We start from the raw sequence: 22,063 nt of genomic DNA, 5'->3' as shown, positions 1-22,063 counted from the left end.
AGGAAACTTAGAGGACCTTTTATGCTCATTTTGAATGTTCACAAATTTATTTTTGAGGTCTACCAGAATAGATGTACAAGCTTCCTTGTTTCAAAAACACATAACTTTTCCTCACACTGAAAAATCTATTCACCTTCTGTCAAACACTTTGTTAGCGGTCCTGTCTCTTTAGGCCCCCCTCTCCCGATGAGCCCAGTATGCTCTGACTGATCAGCTTGCCTACTCTGTTCTGATTGGTCAACCACCAGAGCGGTTGAAAACAGTAGCGGCATCCTGCTACAGGTTTTGCCCCTACATGTTCCACCCCTGACCTGCAGTCTGTACACAGACCATTCTCGCTGTGGCTATTCTAACAATGGCGTCAGTTCTGTTGTATCAATTTGAGCCAATGGGCTGGAATTTCAATGAGCTGTTTCAGGCAGCTGAGAAAAGTCATTTCTGTGGGAGAGAGTTACCCCCTCTGGTGTGTACTTTGGGCTTTGTAACTTTGCAGACCGTTTACATGCACAAAAAGCTTTATAACACAATAAAAGAAAAAGAAAAGAATAGAAAAACATAATAGATCCCCTTTACCATGCAGATTTTGTCTAAAAGTGTGAATGTACTTTGTTTTTTGATTTTTGGCCCAACAAACCAACACGCCAAAACATGGCTACAACACACTGCTTCTGGTCATGTTATACCTGGAGAGTAAAATGCTGTTTACTTAAGCACACAAAACAGATATTCAGGGATAATGAGGTATTTGTGTGTGACCTGCAAAGTCTCAGCAAGCAGCATCTCCACACGTCTGCAGGCAAGGGTGTCCACCATGCGGGCCAGCACACGGAAGGGAGTGTTCAGCAACTTGTCCACGTAAAGCATGAGCAGCGCTCCAGACTGACTCAGGTGAATCCCCTCCAGACACTGTAGAGTCTTTTTCAACATCACCGGCTACAAGCAAAGAGAAAACATGAGGTAAACATGGTGTGTGCAGCATGACTATATGACTTTACAATATACTCTGTGCTGTACTATACAATTATCATGAACATGTCACACATCTCATAAATTCACAGTGCTTTATGCGAAAACTTCTACTTTATTAGTAGCCTTTGTTCATTTAAAAAAAAACAAACTAAACAAAAAAAAAATGATTCTAATGATGCTAAAAAAGTATGCTAATTTCTGCTAGTATATATAGGGGATTTTCTATTGTGTTTTGGCATCAAGCTAACGGTGGCAGGTTATTCCCCCCCTGAAGAGGATGTTGCTTGTGGTGTGCGTGTGCTTTTATGTGTGTAACATACTGTAGAGAGGTTTTCACAGCGGGACTGGATGGCCTGGATGAAGAGTCCACTAGCTGCAGAGTTGCGATGCACTGCACTGATGAAGTCCTGCACAGGCGGCTCATGAGAAAGACTGATCAGATCCCGGACATGATTCACCGTCAACCACGTTAAATGCTCTGAATCATGTAGGTTCTGGCACTGAGGGTGAGAAAGAATAAAAATGAGGGGGAAAAGTGTCCAAACACAGAGAGACAACAAGACACAGAAAACAATGAATATGGGACTATGCGAGAGCAACAGGAAAAGAGAGAGAAAGTTACAATAATCTCAAAAGGCCACTGTGCAAAAGAAACTAAGAGAAGATATTCTGTTACTTTCAACTCATTTTAAACTGCGCTGTTAGATTTAGACAGACAAGTCTCACCACATAGTCACAGAAGAGGATGAGCGCTCCTCTGCGCACAATTTCTCTGTTGCACATAGCCTGCTTCCCCTCCGGCTTCTCCATCTCCCCCTCTCCAGATGAGTGAGGACTCAACAATTTGGTGCTGGACAGACTGTGTCTCCTCAAGAAAGAAAGCATACGAGAGCAAGAGAATTTAACCAACTTTAATGAATGTTCCTCAAATCAACTCATTGATTTGCAAACACTCAAGAGAAAAAAGGGATTTTCTTTCTCAAATGACTGTTTAAAAAACTGCAAAGCATACTTCTGACCTCTGCTGGATGGTTTTAAGAAGTAAACATACCTAGGGGTTTGGTGTACTTCAGACCACCATGTGTAGTTGGTGTAGTTGATTATGAGCAGCACCTGGCACCAGAGTAGCACTAAGGAGGGGTGCGTGGTGATGAGCTGCAGCACCAGGCCATTAAGCCCCTCCAGAGGGTAGAAACTGCCCGCCTCACCCCCCTCCGCCTTCAGCAGACGGCTGCCTGCAGCCGTGATCCGCCGGAACATTCCTTTAGAGCAGCAGAACAAGCAGAAAGACAGCATTGCGGTTATGGGAAATGTAGTGCAAATCTTAGTGTACAGAATTTGAAAAAGTGGCTGTCACACATCATATAAACCTGTTTTACTGCATCTTTAATCAAACTAATCCAAATGACCTAACACACAACTTGCCATCAAATTTTACCATTATGCAGTTATGTCTTTGTTTCAGTTTTGTGTAGGTGTGACTACCTGATTTGAAGATGTGGATGAGACACATGAGAAGAGTGCCCAATTGCTGGCAGTAGAAAGTGTGCTGCTGCTCAGTCATATCCACTTTCACCTGCTTACTAGATATATCATCTAACAACACTCCAACCAACTGCAAAAGAAATCTGATAAACAGAAAAAAGAGAAAGAGAGACCAACAAAGAGAAATGAAGAGTAAAAACAGAAGAATAAGTCAAGTGGAAATGAACTGACAATCTGTGAATAGATACTATGCTGTCTCTCCTAAAAAGCTAAACAGCATCCATGATGGCAGCATTTACCTGGCAAAAGTCTCTTCGGGCGGGAAGCGTTGTGGTTCTCCATTAGTCTCTATTGCAGCACTGGTCGGGGCAGTTGGAGGTGAGGGGTCATCATTGCGAAGACGGCAGATGGCCGGGCAAGAGAGAAGATATGGAGACAGAGACAGCTCCTGGACACGGGATAGAATTATATCCTCTGTGGACTGGGAGATCAGCACCCGAAGGATTGCCAGAATACCAGACACCCAGAGCTGCACTGTGCCAACTGATGCCTACAGTAAGAGCAAAAGAATATCCTGAATACTTCAGGTAAAGAGACACAAGTCAAACAGTAACCATGATATAAGTTCTTAAAGTAGGTAACTGTTATAGAAGCTACATTGTAAAACCTGATGTCAGACTAAACACAGACCAGTTCTGAAGTGTTATCGCACTGCACAGATTAGTATCATCCTGCTAACACCTATTTTAACTTAATGTAAAAATATGTAGTATGTAGGACTGAATAGGACTGAACTGTATATTTTTTATATTAGATCATGGTCAATGTTTACATAATTAGCAGATAGCTAAAAATATGACCTAAACCATAAACAGGACCTTTGAAGTTGTTAAAAAGGTGAACAAAATAGATATAAGGGGCGGTCAAACTTCAAAACTAGTTCAAACTAGTGTGATTTGTTAGAACAAGTAAGAACACTGTCATTCGAACTTTGGTGCGCACAAAATAAGCCGAGAGCCCATGAGCAGATCTTGGATCACATTAAAACAAACTCTGGTGCGGTTCATTTGAAGCACAAATGGAATACAGACCAAAGACATCTAAACGGACCAATGACAGAGTGAATCATCATCCCCTCTCTGCATAACTTATTTGGTATGTAGAAAACATGAGTTCCTGATGCTGTTTTGACATGTGTATGTGTTTTATCATTTCTTCTTAAGCTATGAATCAGTAATTATAGAATAGGTAGCTTTGGTTATGAAACGAGGATGAGGCACAATAGAAGTAATTATACAATAATCAATATACACGCTTGACTGTACACCTAAATTATGCATTAATGTGACAATGTTTTTTCTGTTGTGCAAAAGCAGTGAGCCAAGCAAAGTTGTGTTACAGGGATTTCACCATGCTTTGCATCGTGAAAAACCATGGTAATGCAGTGAGTCTCATGGCTTATTGCCCTAATATCACAAGACAGATAAAACAAGACATAAATAAAACAAATGAACCCTAATAGAACATAGAACAGTATGATTTGGAAAGTTTGGTCGACATCTCAGTTATTGGATGTCATAAAATTTGCCCAATCAGTTGTGACATTTTACTTGTATGACTTTTGTTTACATCTTTTGCTTTGATGTTAAATGTTAGTGTGAGCGCTAAACAAATCAGAACTAAAATGGAAGAATGTATCATTTTCTGCTTTGGTCCCGACCAAGGGAACCAAACTACAAGTATAAATTAATTCTTAGAGGAATGTGAATCGTTAAGTCAAGTGATATGTACAAACGTGAGATCTAATGACAAAGTCTGATGGCAGGCCATGTGTTAACACTGTTCATTTGCTTTTAAATGCTCTGACCATTGTCGAAGGCGTGACAAACATGCTCTTCAGGAGCATGTCCACTGGTCTCAGAGAGGAAGGAGCCACTGTCTCAAACAATGTGTTCAGCACTCCCAGTGCTTCAGGAGAGTCCAGGTGCATCTAGAACATATGAGTGTTACATACATGGGTGTCTTCTGTGTACTTATCTGAAGATAGCATTACTAATCATGAATGTATAATCACATAGTTATAAGCTTTAAACAAAACAATGAAATCAGCAGCCTTACACTGGCACAACAATGGCAAATAAACATTTAATCATACCTGTTGTTTGCCAATCATCGGCAGGATTATGTCAGCAATCTGACGTGACAACCTCTTCCATTTGTCTTCATTCTCCTTATGACACTGCTGCAGGACCAGTATAAACATCTCCAAGACCTACATACACACGTTATGAATTCATCAAAACACATACTAGTACATCACAGCAGTAGTACAGTTCACCTGGAGCACACACAACACAGACAGAAATTCAGGGGTACCTGGTGGTGCTGTATAAGTCGCAGCAGCATGGACACAACCACCTCTTTTTGGGTCTCCAGCTCTTTGCCTGCATCAGCCTTATTGGAGCCCCGGAGCACAAAAAGGTCATGCACTATAGGCTGCAGAGCGGGTATCGCTGAAAGACAACACACAAGTCATGAATGGACATCAGGAGTCTCAAAGTCAACTATAAGGAATTAAAGAATCCTATAATTGTGCTACAAATCTAACACTGCATATTATTACTTCTTTATTAGTTAAAATATTGCAGCCTAAAAATTTAAATGTTAATAAAAGACACTGTTTTCTGTCATCACATAAGAGCAGTGTGAAGAGTTGGTATACAGTAATAGAAAGTAGTAACGTAAGCACGTTTGTGCGTGTCACACACCATGTGTAACTGCTTTTCTGCCACTGGCCATGATGCCATCACATAGCTGAATAATCTTTGGAATGCTGATGATTTGTTTGGAGTGATACCGCTCATACGACAGTAGCACCAGAAAAAAGAAAATATTGGGAACGATTGCCTCGGAATCCCTGCATGAGGAGAAAGAGAGGAGCAGAAAACCTATTTTAAAGTCTTGGCCACTCCAACAAATTGTTAACTTTGTTTTTACTAGAAAATTACAAAACAAAGAAATACATTCTATGCAAAAGTTTAGGCAACTTTGTTATGCAAGTTCAGTTTCACGTTTTATATAAAAATAAAACAACAAGTTTACCACATGAAAATTACAGAGAATTTTAAGTAAACAAAGTATTGACATTTTTCTTTCATGGGTGGCACCGTCCGCTATGTTGACTAATAGCTGAAGCCCTAAAAGGACTGAAAACTGGAATATGATTTTTGACAATCAGCTACTACAGCTCACCTGAACTGCCCCACCTCAATATACTCAAACTGCTTCAGCACAAAGCCAATGAACACCTGAAACACACAGTTTAGAACGTATTAACTTACAAATGTTGCTTTTGGGAAATGCTGCTTCCACATTTAGGAGTTAGTTTTATTAATAGGCAGGAAAGCACTTAATTCATTGAGCTGTGAGTTGTCTACTGAAGTGGTCCGAACAGCAGCCTTGAATCTCTTCTTTGATTCAGAAATTATTACATATGAGTAGTTATGTGACTCACCTGGTCTGAATCAAGCAAGCAGTAATTGACTCTGAGCTGCACTAACTGAGCAAGCAGATCCAGCACTTGTCTCTGCAAGGCCACAGAGGTGCTGGTGGTGTACTGCTTCAGCGCTTTGATCACCAATGGCTCAAACAGACGAATGTGGTTGTGGATGGCATTCTGAAACACACATGATGCTCATCATTACATTACTTTATACATATCATTACATTATAAACATATTATGTATATCATTATGCATATCATGTATAACATGTTATACAACATCAGTTTTAGCATTAAGTTATGGCATAATTTATAAGAATCAACCACTCAAAGACAGACAGACAGTTTGAAATTACTGGCAGAGTTACACGTAAAAGGCAACTTTAAGAAACGTTTCTGCAGAACATCCATAACATTCTTTTCTCTTCACAACTTCAGGCTTTTCAGTGTGGGTTTTATATTGTATTACATTCCACAGTAAACACAATAGGGAATATGTTATACCCTAAAATCCTACCCCTAACCCTAACGCTGTTGAGAGTCAACTGAGATTTAACAGATAGTTTAATAATATGAAAATCTATTATTGATAATCTATTGGGGGCTATTCAAAGAAAGTGGGACCAAATCATCTTTGCTTCTGGATTTCAAATGACCAAACACATGATATTCAGCAGCTGAGTGTCATGTAAACACAGTGTAAGATCAAGGAGGTAGGCAATTATCAGATGGTCAGTGAGGTGGAGGGCTGAGGAGGCTAATCCTACTTTTATATTTTATAAGCTACTTTACCTTGTCTCCTCGATGGCGTGTTACATTGGTGATGCTGGACCTCAGCTGATTGGACACTTTCTGCATTACATCAAACCATCTGTGGGAAGAAAGGGAAAACATCCAGTCATACAAAGGCGTGAGAAAGAGTTTGTGAGTCTACGTATTTGTGCTTTTACTCACCCTGACGCATCTTGCTCTTGTTCAGCTTGCACCATGTTCCTTAAACTGGCATCTGCGAGAGCCTGTGTAAAGTGTGTGTACGGTGCCATGAAGCAGTAGTGGTAGAGGCCTGGTCTCAAGCTGGATGAGCCCAGGCGTAGGGCCTTTCCCTGAGATCGGCATGGGTGGGAGGAGGCCCCATCATACTGGGAAGCCAGGTTTGTCCCAAAGAGGGTCTTCAGCAGCTGGGGGGAACGCAAGAATAATATTCAATAAAGAATGCCCTCATCATTTTCCTTTTGTAGGGCTAGTTTCAAATGAAATAATCCAAGAAAAGGGTGAAGCGGACAAAGAGAGACTCATAGCTCAGGTACCCTGATGTGTGCAAATTCAGTGACAGAGCAGCGCTTCATATTCACTGGACTAACTTAAATCTAATTCAAAGAGAGTCCAAAAAATGGCTATATATTAGGGAAGAGTAATTTTGTAATTTCAGCAGATGTTAATCAAGCAACATCTTGCATCTTTGTTTTTGACATGTGCTTAACCCCTTTGCCTGTGTTCATAGTTTTGTCAACTGTATTCGTTGCTGGGAGACTCCTGTAAGTCATTTAACACTTAAATTCACCACTTTTCCCCTGCCAGAGCGCATAAACACTGTGGTTTTCATGCTGTAGCGCAACCTAGTATGGCCAAAAGGCTCAAAAATGTATGTAAATCATCATACTTTAAAATCACTAAAAAAGATGGCTGGTAAAAAACAGAGCTATATACCAAAAGGCAACATATGAAATGCATAATTAGCAGAACAGACCATCTGATTTTTTCATACACACCCACACTGCAGTTTGTTGACTGTTATTATTTCTAAGTAACTGACATACCTACATAGCCTTGCACATGAAGAACTGTGCATTTGTAATAGCTGTGGACATACCCATGTCTGTAATGGTGCATTTGAACACATAAATAAATATGTTACTTATGTAAACTGTTACGCCTCAGCATCAAAGTATATGTCACATCTGCAGGAAACACTGGCGTGAGTAAGTGACACACCTGTTGGACACACACGGTGGACAGGGTAGGTTCCCGTGCGAAGCAGGATTTTAGATAACCCAAGATTTCCTCCACACACTAAGAAATAAAGACAAAAGGAGAATCTCTCTTTTTAATTCATTTTTGAGCATTAAACAAAATAATTATATAAATGTGATATTTTAATTTCTCTCAGTAAATGCATGCATACCTTGCCAATGTCGTGCAGGGTGGCCAGCTCCAACAACTGGGACAAAACATCAAGGGCTGAACGCAAGAAGCTGCCAAATTTCTCATTTGTACTGTGGAGGTCCAGTGTTACCTGGAAACACCCACAAAGTAAGAGATGAGAAAATATCCAGATCAAGATAAATAATAACACTCAGATCTAAGACACTAATCTGTTACTTCACCGTGGCAAAAATGATAAAGTATGCGCCTTCTCAAAAATAGTAACATGCATGCTTCCACAACAAGAGCAAAAATCAAAACAAAATAACAACAAAAAACAAAAGACACTTGATATGTTCTCTTTAGAGAGTAACTGAGGAGGAATAAGAACAACTCCAGAGAAATAACGTCTAAAAGAAAATCTAAAATCTTTAATTAAAGCACACTAACTTTATAGTTGGCATGAGTGGCTTTCAGCACATCATACAGCTTCAAGTAAGGGGGCAGATGGTAGAAGCTGCCCACTGAGGTGGATTTGCTCACTGGAACTGTTCCTGTGCTTTCTGCTGGTCTGCCTGTTTTAAAAAGGAGGATGTAAAGTTTAGAACCCAAAAGTACACCAAGATTCAAGATTTTACTAATGTGTTTGTAATTATTTGTTTCAAGACAATAACTGCAAGAACTGCTGGTCTAACTCAGCGGTTTTGAACGTAGAAGACAAGACTTGAGAATTAAAACATATACTCTAGAAAAAAAAAAACTTTATGAAAGAAACAAATTGGACTGTAATTTGCAGTTCTTGAGTTCATGATTAATAAGAAAAGGTCTCTGACAAGTACAACATCTTACATCAATGTGCTGTTCACAATTTGGCCTGCCACTGCTAAGCTCTCTTTCTTTCTCTCTCTCTCTCTAGGTGAAGTTAAACTGTAAAGCCTGGGTAGTTTGAATGCTTTGAGAAACACTTCCAAGTGAACATTTCAAAGTGCAAAAAAGGGGGTCAGTTTATGAAATTCCCTGGTGCCATTCCATGTTCTATTTCTGCTATTTCTGACAGCTGATTGACTGAACCACTAAACCACACCTGAGGTTGGCAAACATGATGCAACCAGGCTGACGCAAATGTTTGTTTACAAGTGTGAAATGGATCTTCGCAGCCTCAGATTTACCTGCATTGGTCTCTCCTCCTTTCTTTGGGCTCATGGGGGTTGTGCTGGGCTCAGAAATTTCTTTTTCTTTGCCCTTCCGCCTTATTGGGCTCAGTGATGGAGTGTTGGCCAAAGAGGGCAAAGTAGCCTGGAAAAAAAGATGTACCGGTTTAACTGCTTGAAAGTACTTTGAATGTTTGTGAACTCTATCATTTTGTGAATTTCTACATAATTGTGACTTAAAATATGGTGAGATCTTCATTTAAAGAGAACCCAGTAAAACAAATAACACAATAATATTGGTTTCAAACCATTTTTTTTAACAAAGTGATGCACTATTAAATGTCTTTGTTGGCAAAAGTATGTGAATCTTTAGAATTATCAGTTTGGTATAGGTGATCATTTGGGTCAGGAGGTTCAATCAATTGGACAACAATCAGGTACAAGTGTGGCTAACACCATCACCGTTTTCACCATCGAAGTCCACATACCAAAAATATCTGCCAACGCTCATTCGGCTGGAAGAGGTTCCAAAGCTATTTCTAATGAGCTTGGACTTCATCGATAAACACCTAAGGATCTGCAGGTATCTCTTACACTGGCCAATTCAGTGTTCATGAATCTATCATCAGGCAAACACTGAATAAGGACAATATGTTTGGAATGACAGCATGGAGAAATCCACTACTCTCCAGGAAGAACACTGCTGCCTGTTTAAAGCTTCCTAAAGACCACCTGGATGAGTCAGTAGACTACTAAAATAATGTTATGTGGATGGATAAGGCAAAAATAAATATTTATAACTTGCATTTCAGCCTAAGAACTTTAACCCAACTGTGAAACACAGTGGTGGCAGTATCACGATTTCGGTCTGTTTTGCTGCTATTGCTCCGGGACAGCTTACCATCATCTGGTGAAGCTATGAATTCTGGATTGTACCAAGATATTCTACAAGAGAATGTTAGGGCACCCATCCATAAACTGAACCTCAACAGAAGGTGGGTTCTGCAGAAGGACCACAACCTCAAAAACAGCAGTTAGTCTAGAAAAAATGGTTAAAGCAGAAGAAATGTTGAATTCTGGAATGGCTTAGTCAAAGTCCAGGATTTAATCCAATACAAATACTGAGGCAGAACCTAAGGTGTGGCGTTCATGCAAGAAATACCAGTTGAAAGACTTCTGTAAGGAGGAATGGGCCAAAATTCCACCAAGTCAACATAAACGGCTGATCAACAGTTATAGGAAGTCATTGGTTGAAGTCATTGCTGCTCAAGGGGGTCACACCAGTTAATGAAAGCAGAAGTTCACATGCTTTTGCCAACAAAGACATTCAATTTTAAATTAAATTCACAAACTTTCAAACAGCACTGTACCTAAGAGCACAATGTTGATTTTTTTTTGTTTCAAATATCACAGTGGCTTTTGCAAAAATGTAGAGTACTACCATACTGCAACACTACTGCAGTATTGTTTTGAACAGTGCCGTTAGAAATTTCCAAACCATCTTTTTTTTCCACGAGCCTGTTACCTTGACAGCAGGGCCTGGGGATGTGTCGTCCAGCACATGTGCACAGATGTTGAGGATCTTCAGAAGGTGGGAGAACAGCTGCTCCACCATAGCAACCAGGGAGCGGTCACTAAGGGCAGGCCACGCCTCTTCTTGTTTGGAGGGGGTAGAACTGGACTCCTCTTCACCAGACCATGGACTCTTCATGCACTTTGGAGCAGCAGCTTGAGGTTCAGATTGGACAGATAGGTTAGGACATGGGAAAAACCACAGTTATAAAGAAGTAAAAATGTGACCAAACACTAACAAAAAACTAAAACACATTGAATGACAGCAACAAGACATACAACTTCGTCAAGAAGCTCAGCACTATGCAAAAAAGGAAATAACTGTTAAATGGTGCTAAGTGCATGTGCAAGTTCGCACCAGCAATTAAGTTTCCGGCCAGCAGCAAGGCGTCCTGATGGGCAGAGAGGTCCAGCGGGAACCAGGCAGAAGAGAGCAGCGATAGTACCATGCTGGCAACGCCCACAGTCAGAGTCCTGCGATTCTCCTCGCTGCTGCCAGACTGAGACTGAGAAAGACTATAGAGAGAAGACAGAAATACAAGATTACACTACAGGTATTTTGTCTGCAATCCTGGAACAAGTTGCTATGTGTCATATGAATGACTGTTATCTAAGCAAACCAAGAAAATCATAAAAACATAAATAAAAACAAGATTAAAAACAAACACTCAAAATACTGGATGAAATGCAGTTCTGATGTGCTGTGTCAATTAAAAACAAAATGATACACTAACACTGACAGATTGTGTTTGAACGTGTACTCACCTGAAGGAGCGTCCGCGGGCACGGTACTGGCTGGAGCGGGTGGAGTGGAACACAGGTGAGCTGACAAAGCCACAGTGCCATCCTGTGCTCCATGTGGACACCGGGAAAGTAGAGGAGAGCAGACAGAGGGCCTCACAGCAGCCAAACTGGAGCAAACAAATCATAATATGACAAGTAAAAATACTACAAGGTCTTGCATAGTCCATAAGATGTAAATTCAAAACTACAAAAGGGCCTACTTATGGTTTAGTGCCATGGTCACCAACACTGTTCCCGAAGGTGTACCTTCTTTAAAAAATTCAGCTCTAATTAAATGAACTGATGATCTGGATCAAATGTATTCAATTAGGGTTGGAAGTGAACTCCTTGTTAATCTGTATCTTGAATTGTGGGGTCTATAACTTGATAATGACAAAAAAACTTTTTGTTCAGTTTTGTTTCGAGATGCACTGCAGTTAAGCCACCAAAAAATTTAATTTGGGACAAATATTCTGGCCATAAAGAGAAAAAGGCCAAAAAATGTTGGTTAATAAAACAGAAGATTATACAGATCTACAATGAAACGTAAATTTTCACCTCAGATTTGTTGTATTAAAAGCAGATAAATAATAAGCACATTTTCTTCATTACCTTGTAGTTTCTTCTTTGTTAAATACTTTTATTTAAAAGCATGAATAAAACAGCAAATTAGACTAATAAAATAAATACATTAATTAAAAAAAAAAACGTACGTTTTTGTTATGGGTTTTGGTCAAGTGTGTCCCAAATGTCAGTTTCAGTCATCACATCAACATCTAGTTTGTTCTGTTACGCACTATATCAAAGTCCTCATGGATGTAAAGGAAATTGCTATGCAATTATTTGCCAGTTTCAGATGTTTTGTTGCTTTTGAAGTATATTTGATCAAAATTTAGAATTTTACAGGTAGTAGAGTATACAGGCTACAGACTAAAGCTCAGCAGCGCAAAACTCACAGTCAGAGCTCTGGAGGTGGAGGAGGTGAGGGCGTGAGAGATGGTAGTGATCACTCTAGACAAGTTGTTTTCCACTGTGATATCTGACACACCTGGTGATAGGCTGTAGCCTCGATATGTCCTGTTACGAAGCACACAAATTAAAAATTTACATAGAGCTGGGCGATTCAAAGATGTTAAGTATAAGACATCAGAGTTTGGAATTATCACTCAAACGTCTGGAATCACTGTTTTCCACAAATATAAAATATGTAATAATGATGCTAGTATGATGCTAATTTTCTACATTACAGGTTTTAACTAGTTTGTAGGAATTTGTTCAAACTTTATAAAAAACGGAATGTTAAATGTGTCCCAAATGGTGAAGAATGACTGAGAATAAAGTTATAATTATAAAATAATCTCCCATTTGAAAAGAGGCGATCAAATCTCGAGGCAGACACCTCAATAAGAAATTACTATGAACAGATCACAGTATATCATTTAACATTTACAGACAATCTACATAAGCTATCATTTAATAAAATAATGGTAATTATTAATATGACAATTAATTTCCAAACTTTTGAACAATAGCATATACAGTAGCTTGTTATAATATGATTACAAGTGCTTTTGTCTTGTTCTCTGTTTCTTACCGTGTGATTGTGCTGACAGTAAACTGGGAGGGAGGCTGAGTCTCATGCATCAGAAGCTGCAAGTACACACTGCTCTGGTCACGAGCAATAGCCACTACCGGATCTGCCTGGGCCTGGTCACAGTCATAGAACAACCTGGACACCAACCTGGTAGGTTACATGTCCAAAATCACATGTAGCAGAGCATATATTAAAAATAACATACTTTACACATAGAGACAGCACACATATCTCCACTAATAATCTAAGTCAGCGTGACCTTCAAGTGTTTCGCAGTATACCTGCTAACGGTAGAAGCAGCAACATGCCGTACTCTTGGATCATCATCTCCCAGCAGGTAAAGCACTACATCATTTATCACTCTTTCCTGCAGCCGCAACAACTGAGAAAGACAGAAAAATAATGCAGTAACACGTCACGCCTAACAGTGTTCAACAATGATTTGTAATCTATTATATATTTATAACAGTGTTACAGGTGATTAATTACAAAATCATGTCATCCAAATATCCAAATAAATCAAACAATTGACAATGGCCTGGATAAACATTAAACTGATCACTCAAGATCCCACAGAAATGTACCAGCCCAGTTCATATGCTGTAAAACCCCTTTAAAATGGACGTTTTGAACATAGAGTGCTCTTACCCCCGTATAGTGATGTTCTCCTCTGTGCAACTTCTCCGTTTTCCTCTCCAGGAAACACACTAACCTGTCACACAAATATCCAGTCATGACATTTGTTTGTTTTTACAGACATTTTTGGTCCTCAAACTTTTAACGTCATGAAACTTCTTCCAAAAAAAACCTCTGGCTTTTAAAAGCCTAATGTAACAATGAACAAAAGTTAGCCTTAGGCCAGAAATATATGACCCAGATGCTTCAAGCTACACAACAAGGTTTGGCCATTCTAAAACATGTCACAGTGCAATTCAAAACGGAATGCAAGTGTAAGTGTTACAGCCAGGGGAGCTGTAACAACAGTCAAGCCTGTCCAAGCTGTCTTGCACCAGCAGCATGCTCCCACTCAACTGTCACTCTAGATGAGGAGGTCTCACAAAAATGAATTTGCTGGCATGAACATCAATTTAATATATATTAAATCCTCATTCTGATAGAACAAGTAAAGCAGCTCATAAACTTCTACTGTTCATGTCTCGGTGATGCGGATGCTGGAATGATAGTAGATCCCATTTTGATTTGTCCAATATTGCCCCCTTCAGTACTGAGTGTTTCTGCCATCAAGGTAACATAAGAATGCACTTTGAGTTTGTACAGAAGGACCAAGTGTTGCAATGCACTGGCGGAGGCGTTGTCTTTTGCATTTGTGTACTTGCTTTGAGTATGCTCCTGGGCTTAGACTCATCTTACCGAAAGTCCACCTCAGCCAGAGTTTCCAGCAGCTCAGTACGGACCAGCCAGTAGGAGCAATCTCTCAGGGCCAAGAGGTTGATAAGAAGCTGCAGACCCAGTTCACTAAAACTACTGCTGCACAAAGCCATGATACAGTGCTGAAACAAGAAACACACATATTAGTCACAGGCGCACATCATCTTTTGTCAGGCTTATAACATGAATAGATTGACTGTCTGCTTGTGTGTAAGCAGTCTTGTAACTTGCAATAGTGTTTGTGTACTCTTACCCTCACAGCTGAGCAGGCCATTTTGCATGTCACTGAGGACTCATCCTTTAGACTGCGCTGCAGCAAGGGCACAAAGTCCTCCAGAGACACAGGGTTTCCTGAAATAAAGAAGAAAGGGGGGGGGGAGAGAGAGAGAGAGAGAGAGAGAGAGAGAGACAGAGAGAGAGAGAGAGAGACAGAGTGTAAGAAAGACAGACAAACAGACAGACAGAGAGAAAGAAAAAGAGAGAGAGAGAGAGAGAGAGAGAGACAGACAGACAGAGAGAGGCAGTTATGATTGACTGTCTGAAGGTACAGAATAAAACATTTGCTAAACCTTATAATCAGTTAGTCAAGACTACAGAATGAACCAAACTGCAATGAAGCAAGAACACTGCACTGTCACACGTCTAATACCAAAAATGTCCATTCACTGTCATTTCTATCTTTGTCAAACCACTCCTAATGTAGCGTTTATTTTTTGCAAAGATATTTTTGTTGCTCAGTGCAAAGCTATACAGCTGCACACTGTTAGCAGCTAATTATGCTTATTTTTTCCCTTGCCTGCTTCCCTCAAGCATAAAAAACTCCTAATCCTGAAACTTGGCATATGGTCTTTCTACAAGCCTTACCGGTGGTGCTGTGGAGGCGGGAGAGCCACGGCTCTGTGGTGAAGCGAGTCTTGAGCAAGACGGCCTGGATCAAAGCTCCGCACAATATGGCTGTAGCTCCTCTGATCTGAGGGTCCCCATGCTCAATGTAGTGCAAGATGTCACTGATGTACTGCTGCTCTGTTTAAACAAACACCACAGCACATATTATAGTTTGGTTATAATGAGAGGGCAAGATATCTTAGCTTGTTAAGATGAAATTCCTTAACAACATCCAACGGTAAGCCAAGGGATGCAGAAAAACAAAAAACTAAACATGCCATTGTTGGAGTAAATCTCTTTGGATAGGCAAAATACACTTTTATAAATGTGCCATTATGGCAACATTTTACCATCTGGTTGCTGTCCGTCCAGGGGCTCCAGGTAGAGTTTGTTAAAAAAAGCCTCTGGAAGAAGAGCTGCTGCTGCACCAACACAACTAACAGCTAAGGCCTTCACGCTCACACGGACCTCCTTATCAGGAACCAGCCCTGGAAAGCACAAGCACACAGCAGTTAAAATACCACAAGCGTGGTTACATTTGCCAAACAAACAAGAAAGTGATCAGCCAGCTCTAGAGGTCTTCCACATATTTCTCCTAAATAATCAGACTAGAGAACAGATGTTGCTATTTAAATACGTCTGTAAGGATGAAGAAAAGATAACTCCCATCACCATTTCTGTGGCCGGTGAGCAGGAAGGAGGCAGACAGCAGCCGAACACAGTGGATCAGAGGCGCCTCCGCTGGGTCTGTATAATAGCCAATCTCTCCTTTAATCCTAGACGGCTACAACACAACAATGAAACATCACAAATTCTAAGCATTAGTGGCTTTTAATGCTGTAGTTTTAAACCCTTTTAAACCCTGAAGTTTCAAGTATGAGAAGGGAGCAAAGGGAAGTGCTTTCATTTGATCACAAAAATGCTGTACTACAGTTCATGGTTTGCACACTTTTAGACAGAGGTATTTAACATTACTTTTCCATGACGTAGAATGAAATGAGAATTTCCATGCAAAGCATGTAGCATAATGCTGGTCAATATACAGTCAAGTGATAAAATTAAAACAAAGTGGAGAACATTTAAAACAAATGGCAACATGACCAGGTCAGGCCTTCCTAGCAAGTTCAGCCCAAGACCAGATGGCAAGATGCGTAATGAAGTCTCTAACAACCCTAAAATGTCATCAAGGGACCTACAGGTAGCTCTTGCCACAGCTGACATCAAATTACCGTTAGAAAGAGACTGCACGAGTTTGATTTTCATGGGAGGTGTTTATTGCTGTCAAAAAAAACACCACCACCACCACACCACCACCACCAACAACAACAACAACAACATCAGAGCAAGACGTTTGACAAAGTCCAGGACATCTAGAACAATGTTCTTTGGACAGACGAATCCAAAGTTCAATAATTTGGGCACAGGTAACTAAGTCCTTTGTTTAAAATCCATAAAAATTAAAAATAATAAATGAAAACATGCTTCTTTACTGGATATGTGCTTTCTGTCTGGTTAATGCTTACAATACACTGTGTAAGGTTCCCTTTGGTACTATTTTACAAGTCTTACCACAAACTGTTTTAAACAAAACAGTTCAATCGAAATAAGCAGTCAAGTAAGGCACTCTTAGCATAAAGCATATCTGCATCAGGAAGATGGGTTCAATCATTTTAATAATAATAATACATGATGTTACTGTGATGTATTAAAATGTCATGATATTAAATTTAATCAATCAGCTAACACTGAGTTAACATACAGACAATTTAGCTGTTCTAGAGAAAAAAACATCCTGCAATTATTTAAATATTAAAACATTACAAGCACTCAAGAACATGTCATGACTGTATGAACCCTGAAAGTTTAAACTAGATTCACATTTTTACAGCCAGTGCATCGACAGAAAAAGACAGGAGCAGCAAGTGACAACAATCTATATCATTAAAATATTAAAAAGAACATTCTGCCTTTTTTAACTACTAATTACAGCTAGCAGATAGCATTAATTTATATTACTTATGATGTGAAACACACTGAACATTGCACATGTGTTTTTTTTTAACATGTGTGCAACTTATATACGCATAAACATACACATGTCTTTGTGTGTGTGCTCACCTTATTATCGAGGTCTGCAGGCTCCAGAACCTCATCCTTTGGTATAAAGCGATCCACACTGCTGTCAGAAGCTTGCCTGTTGTGACCTTTACCCTCCAGCAGGTGAGGTTTACTCAGTGCTGACACACAAACAAGATTAAACCTCCATCACACACGTATCAGAAAAGACATAAAAGGGAAGATAGTGTACACAGTTTGCCAACCACCAAAAGCTGGTATTGTGTAACAAAATCATCAGATGCTCTTCAAAGAGAATCATCAAAATTTGCAGAACAAAAACTATATAATATAGTGGCAGTACTTTGGATAAAGGTTACAACATTATTTCCAGTATTAAACACAATTTTCCTTGATGTTAACCTAAGCTCAAAAGAGAAACAGCATTTTACACGCATTGATTGCTCATTGGTATTACCAAATGAGTACCCAAAATATTCATTCTCAACACCAACAATATTGAAACAATAATATATAAAAGCCATAATTAACCCAATTAATTATGTCAGATGTGTTTCTGGAGTTCAAAATAGATCCATTAGGCAGCAACAGTGTTCTAATGGAACTGACATGCTTTTAAACCCCCTAAAAAACTGTAAAATGAGAAATCAGAATATAAAAGAAGAGAAAAGGAGGAAAAAAAGAGCTGATTTTTTTTCTGCCTGAAGTGGTTATGTGATGGGGCCCAGTTTTTTCTTAAACCCCAATTATTTGAAGTCTTCAACATGTGATCTCTCAGGCAGCTTTTTTTTTTTTATTGGCCATGTGGAGATATACTGATGCCTGGCATGCAATCAAGTAAACCAGCTATAATTTATTTAACATTTTCGATATAAAATAACAATATCTATTTTATTATTATTTATATAAGACCTTTAATGATGAAAGATAAATAGAGGGATGAATACCAATATAACAAATGAGTACTCATTCTATTCTAACCAGCCCTTGACAGAATATGTATACGGATAAAGAAGGCTTGAAGTCTTGATGCATCCTATTAATACACCAAAGCAAGAAGTCTGAGTTTTGGCTAAATGTGATACATACCCAGCACAGACCCAGAGAAAGGCTCCAGAGCTTCACCAGGGGCTGCAGCCACTCCCTCCTCTTCCTCGTCCTGCAGAGTGCCTATCTGCATCCCTGAGTACTGACTCTCACTGCCATCCAACACCTAAACATCACACACAACCAAAAAAGAGCATAAAAACAAAGAACCAAAGACATACCAGGAATCAGATGCACACAGCCATAAACACATGCAAACAGGAAAAACACACAAAAAGATGGGCATGCATTAGCACATAAACAGGGTTGAGATTTGCTCCAGTTATCATAACACATGGAAGCACAAAAGCACCAATGGATGCAATATAAATATTCAGCTGAGAATGGTATACTTCTCAAAGTCAACCCATAACACCTGTATTAATATCAGTTTTACTTAGGGGTGGGCAATATGACATTTACTCGATAAACAATATGGATCACAATATATAGTTTTCCTGAGGATTGCTAAGTTGTTACAGACCAAGTAGTGTCACAACTAAAAGTATTTTTAAAAACTATGAACACAGTTACTTTTTATTCTATATTTCACATACTGCACATCACTATATCCAATTAAAATGGACTAATCATGCTCTCTTTGTAATGAAACACAGTGTCAGTGTTTCTGAAGTACTGCCGATAGCCACAAATTACTCAGGAAACCATACTGTGTGTGACAAGAGGGGGAATTAATTACGATAGTCAAATTGCCCGGCCCTATTTTTTGTTTTGTTGGGACACAGGGAAAAGGCTCTGTAACCAGTCCCGAATCAGAAACTGGTAGACAGATGAAGCTCAAAGACCACTCATACATGCTTTTTAAGGTACTAGATCTGAAATCCCCAAAACAGGAGTGGTCATCACCATGCTTCTAAAGGCCACTGAAGGCCACTTCTGAATGAACCGGGAGCCAGTTTTTCTAGGGAAGGGGTCAAGAGAGATGAAAGGCCAAAAGTAGATAATGCGGGGCAGACGATATCATTCTTCAAATGAATCTCACTGACATTAAAGATCAAGAAGGTCAGAACAGGGGCGTGCATGTGGGAGGGAGGCTGATAAAAAGAGGGCAGGCTCAGATGGGAGAGCAGGGTAGATTTAAGATAGGCCCTACCACCCTGCCACCTGCTGACCTTGTCACTACTGCTAGCGAAGGAGACGGCAGAACAGGTGGAAGAAGATATGGAAGAGGAGTAGGAAGAGGAGGGCCTGTAGGATGAAGAGATCTCGCTGTCGGAGTGGGAGGAAGTGTCTGGCCCCTCAGTGGGAGTCGGGGATGGCGGTGAATGGCTCCGGAACCGTCTACTAGCGCCGGGGACACTTACGAGCTCAGCGCAGTCCGAAGGAGTCACGGCGGAGTCCGGCCCCTCCGTGGTGGTCTGGGAGCTATCGCTGGGTGGCGAGGACGATGTCGGGCCTGTTGAAGCCTGATTGGTCTCGGCGAGAAGGTCAGCAGCGGTGCCAATGGCCCCAGTGACACCACTCGAGCTGCGGCTCAACATGTCCTCCTCGTCTTCTTCATCTGGTGTGTCAGGCCCACCTCCCTGCTCCGACGAAGCACTCAGGTCCACCGAATCACCCGGCTGCAGAGCGTGCTGGGAAGATCGTGGCTGCTCTGTGATGATGTCGGCCGGACCAAGGGAGGACACACCAGAGGAGGAAGGAGCATCGCTGGTGCTTTCACTGCCCACTGAGGCTAAGATATAACAAAGCATATCACTACATTCACATCGTGCTTTCCAAACAGATGACTACTGAGTGGCTATTGAGCGAATAAATGTATAGCGTATGTTTATTAGTGACCATTTATTTAATTCTTACCCTAAATTTAAGAGTTATTCTCACAAACCTGACAAATACTGGGACCCAACTAAATTCAATTTTTTAAAAAAATCTGTTATTATTGCGAAACTGGTTGTATATGTGAGCTGGGGAACCAGGAGGGCATGGATGTCTCTTTTTTTTGTGGCCCAATGTAATATATATATATATTTTTACTTTCATTTGTTGTTTAGGTTCACATCCTTGACGTTTACAAGGAAAAAATAAAAGAGATTTGACAGTTACAAATAATACAAACTAATTTTTTCTTGATAAAAAAGGCAGAAAAAAAAATATGATAAATATTGGTAATGGGGAGCACATATGTGGGCACATTGTGGTAATGAGAGGAAAAAATATTAGGGTACAAATATGCCAAAAAAAACCTTTAAAATATAAAAAGTGAACTGCACAAACTTTTTTGCTGTACCTTACAGAGCTCCAGCTGATCTACTATATGAGTACTTTTAATCCATGTAATGCTTGTGAATTTCCAACACATATGGACATGTTTTAAGGAAGTTTTATAAGAATAACTCTTCAGCTCACCTGAAAAGGAGCCTGTGGTGACCTCTGCCCTCTCAGGGTCATCCTCTAGACCTTCCTCTTCACCTGACAGCAGTTTACCTGGAACAGTTACATCATGCAGCTGACATATTGTTCCACATACTAACAGACTTTAAATAATACTGTGAAAACATTGTTGCGGACATAATGCTCAATTCGTTTTTGCTAAAGCTTCCACTAAAGAATATTACTGTACTGCCCTCGGTGATTGATACTACTTTGTTCACAAACTAGAGAAGACATGATTCTCCATATAAAATATATCTACATATATCTATACAATATAGTTCCATTAAATGTACCGGTTGAAACATTTTTTTTTTGCCACAGCAATAATAAAGCAGAAGTCAGGCCACTAGCGGTGACTGAACACAGGGAAATCATGCAATTCCCTTTTTTTCCGCACAAAACTCTTAAGATGGTCATAGGCAGAGCCCTTTAGCCTCAAGCTTCAGTCAGCAGATGGGGTCAAAGGATCAGGTTTAAAAATGGTTAAAAGGTCAGTCAGGATGTCACCTTTCTGCTTCCTGAGGACGAGTGGACTGCACGTCGACCCACCAGCTGGACACAGGAAACAGGAAGTGAAGAGAGCAGAAAAAGCCCCAAGAAACCCAGGAGTTCAGACAATTTGGACAAGAGGTTAATGCAAGAGATATAAAGCAGGAGGGGGTGAATAAAAGCACAAGTGATTATTTGACAGAACTACAGGAGTTTTTCAAGAGGTAATTTAGTAGAACTGGAAATAATATTGATTATTAACTCTACATGCAAGTCGTAAAGTCAGTGTAAGCAGTTAGGAATGTTAAAAACTGAGATTTATGCAACTTTCATAACAGCGCTTAGCTTTAAAGTTTTCTTTGTTACAAAATTGCATTTAGTCAGCATAGTGGAATTGTACTAGAGGCTGCAGCAGAGATTACACAGCTACATATTGAGTCTCACGCAGAAAGCAGTTATACGGTACACAGTTCTGGCTTTTTGGCAGATCACTTCAGTAGGTTTGCTAAAAATAAAAAATATAATGCTCAGATACCTTTGTAA

General features: G+C 40.0%; 1 protein-coding gene across 5 annotated transcripts in view; it reads right to left on the bottom strand.

The window, feature by feature from the left end:
• Positions 1–22,063, bottom strand: part of htt (huntingtin) — a 49,584-nt gene that overhangs the window by 17,926 nt on the left and 9,595 nt on the right. For 2 of the 5 annotated variants that reach the window (XM_036574818.1, XM_036574815.1), the window contains exons 10-43: positions 21,005–21,082; positions 19,960–20,330; positions 18,638–18,761; positions 17,591–17,709; positions 16,145–16,256; positions 15,823–15,960; positions 15,452–15,610; positions 14,841–14,938; positions 14,570–14,709; positions 13,847–13,910; positions 13,480–13,580; positions 13,199–13,345; positions 12,561–12,681; positions 11,587–11,732; positions 11,180–11,337; positions 10,775–10,977; positions 9,268–9,394; positions 8,549–8,673; positions 8,139–8,249; positions 7,949–8,026; positions 6,911–7,134; positions 6,749–6,827; positions 5,969–6,130; positions 5,707–5,762; positions 5,223–5,371; positions 4,831–4,967; positions 4,610–4,726; positions 4,322–4,444; positions 2,754–3,004; positions 2,455–2,597; positions 2,021–2,231; positions 1,696–1,837; positions 1,290–1,469; positions 757–933 (exon numbers count right to left, since the gene is read on the bottom strand). In XM_036574818.1, the coding sequence (XP_036430711.1) occupies positions 757–933; positions 1,290–1,469; positions 1,696–1,837; positions 2,021–2,231; positions 2,455–2,597; positions 2,754–3,004; positions 4,322–4,444; positions 4,610–4,726; positions 4,831–4,967; positions 5,223–5,371; positions 5,707–5,762; positions 5,969–6,130; positions 6,749–6,827; positions 6,911–7,134; positions 7,949–8,026; positions 8,139–8,249; positions 8,549–8,673; positions 9,268–9,394; positions 10,775–10,977; positions 11,180–11,337; positions 11,587–11,732; positions 12,561–12,681; positions 13,199–13,345; positions 13,480–13,580; positions 13,847–13,910; positions 14,570–14,709; positions 14,841–14,938; positions 15,452–15,610; positions 15,823–15,960; positions 16,145–16,256; positions 17,591–17,709; positions 18,638–18,761; positions 19,960–20,330; positions 21,005–21,082 (4,871 nt within the window). Of the gene's footprint in view, positions 1–756; positions 934–1,289; positions 1,470–1,695; positions 1,838–2,020; positions 2,232–2,454; positions 2,598–2,753; positions 3,005–4,321; positions 4,445–4,609; positions 4,727–4,830; positions 4,968–5,222; positions 5,372–5,706; positions 5,763–5,968; positions 6,131–6,748; positions 6,828–6,910; positions 7,135–7,948; positions 8,027–8,138; positions 8,250–8,548; positions 8,674–9,267; positions 9,395–10,774; positions 10,978–11,179; positions 11,338–11,586; positions 11,733–12,560; positions 12,682–13,198; positions 13,346–13,479; positions 13,581–13,846; positions 13,911–14,569; positions 14,710–14,840; positions 14,939–15,451; positions 15,611–15,822; positions 15,961–16,144; positions 16,257–17,590; positions 17,710–18,637; positions 18,762–19,959; positions 20,331–21,004; positions 21,083–21,538; positions 21,584–22,063 lie in introns of all 5 variants that reach the window. The other 3 variants (XM_036574820.1, XM_036574817.1, XM_036574819.1) reach the window with 3 other exon arrangements.

This window comes from Colossoma macropomum, unplaced genomic scaffold, assembly GCF_904425465.1.
Source record: "Colossoma macropomum unplaced genomic scaffold, Colossoma_macropomum, whole genome shotgun sequence".
Classification (NCBI taxonomy): domain Eukaryota; kingdom Metazoa; phylum Chordata; class Actinopteri; order Characiformes; family Serrasalmidae; genus Colossoma; species Colossoma macropomum.
This window is presented reverse-complemented; position numbering and strand designations above follow the sequence as displayed.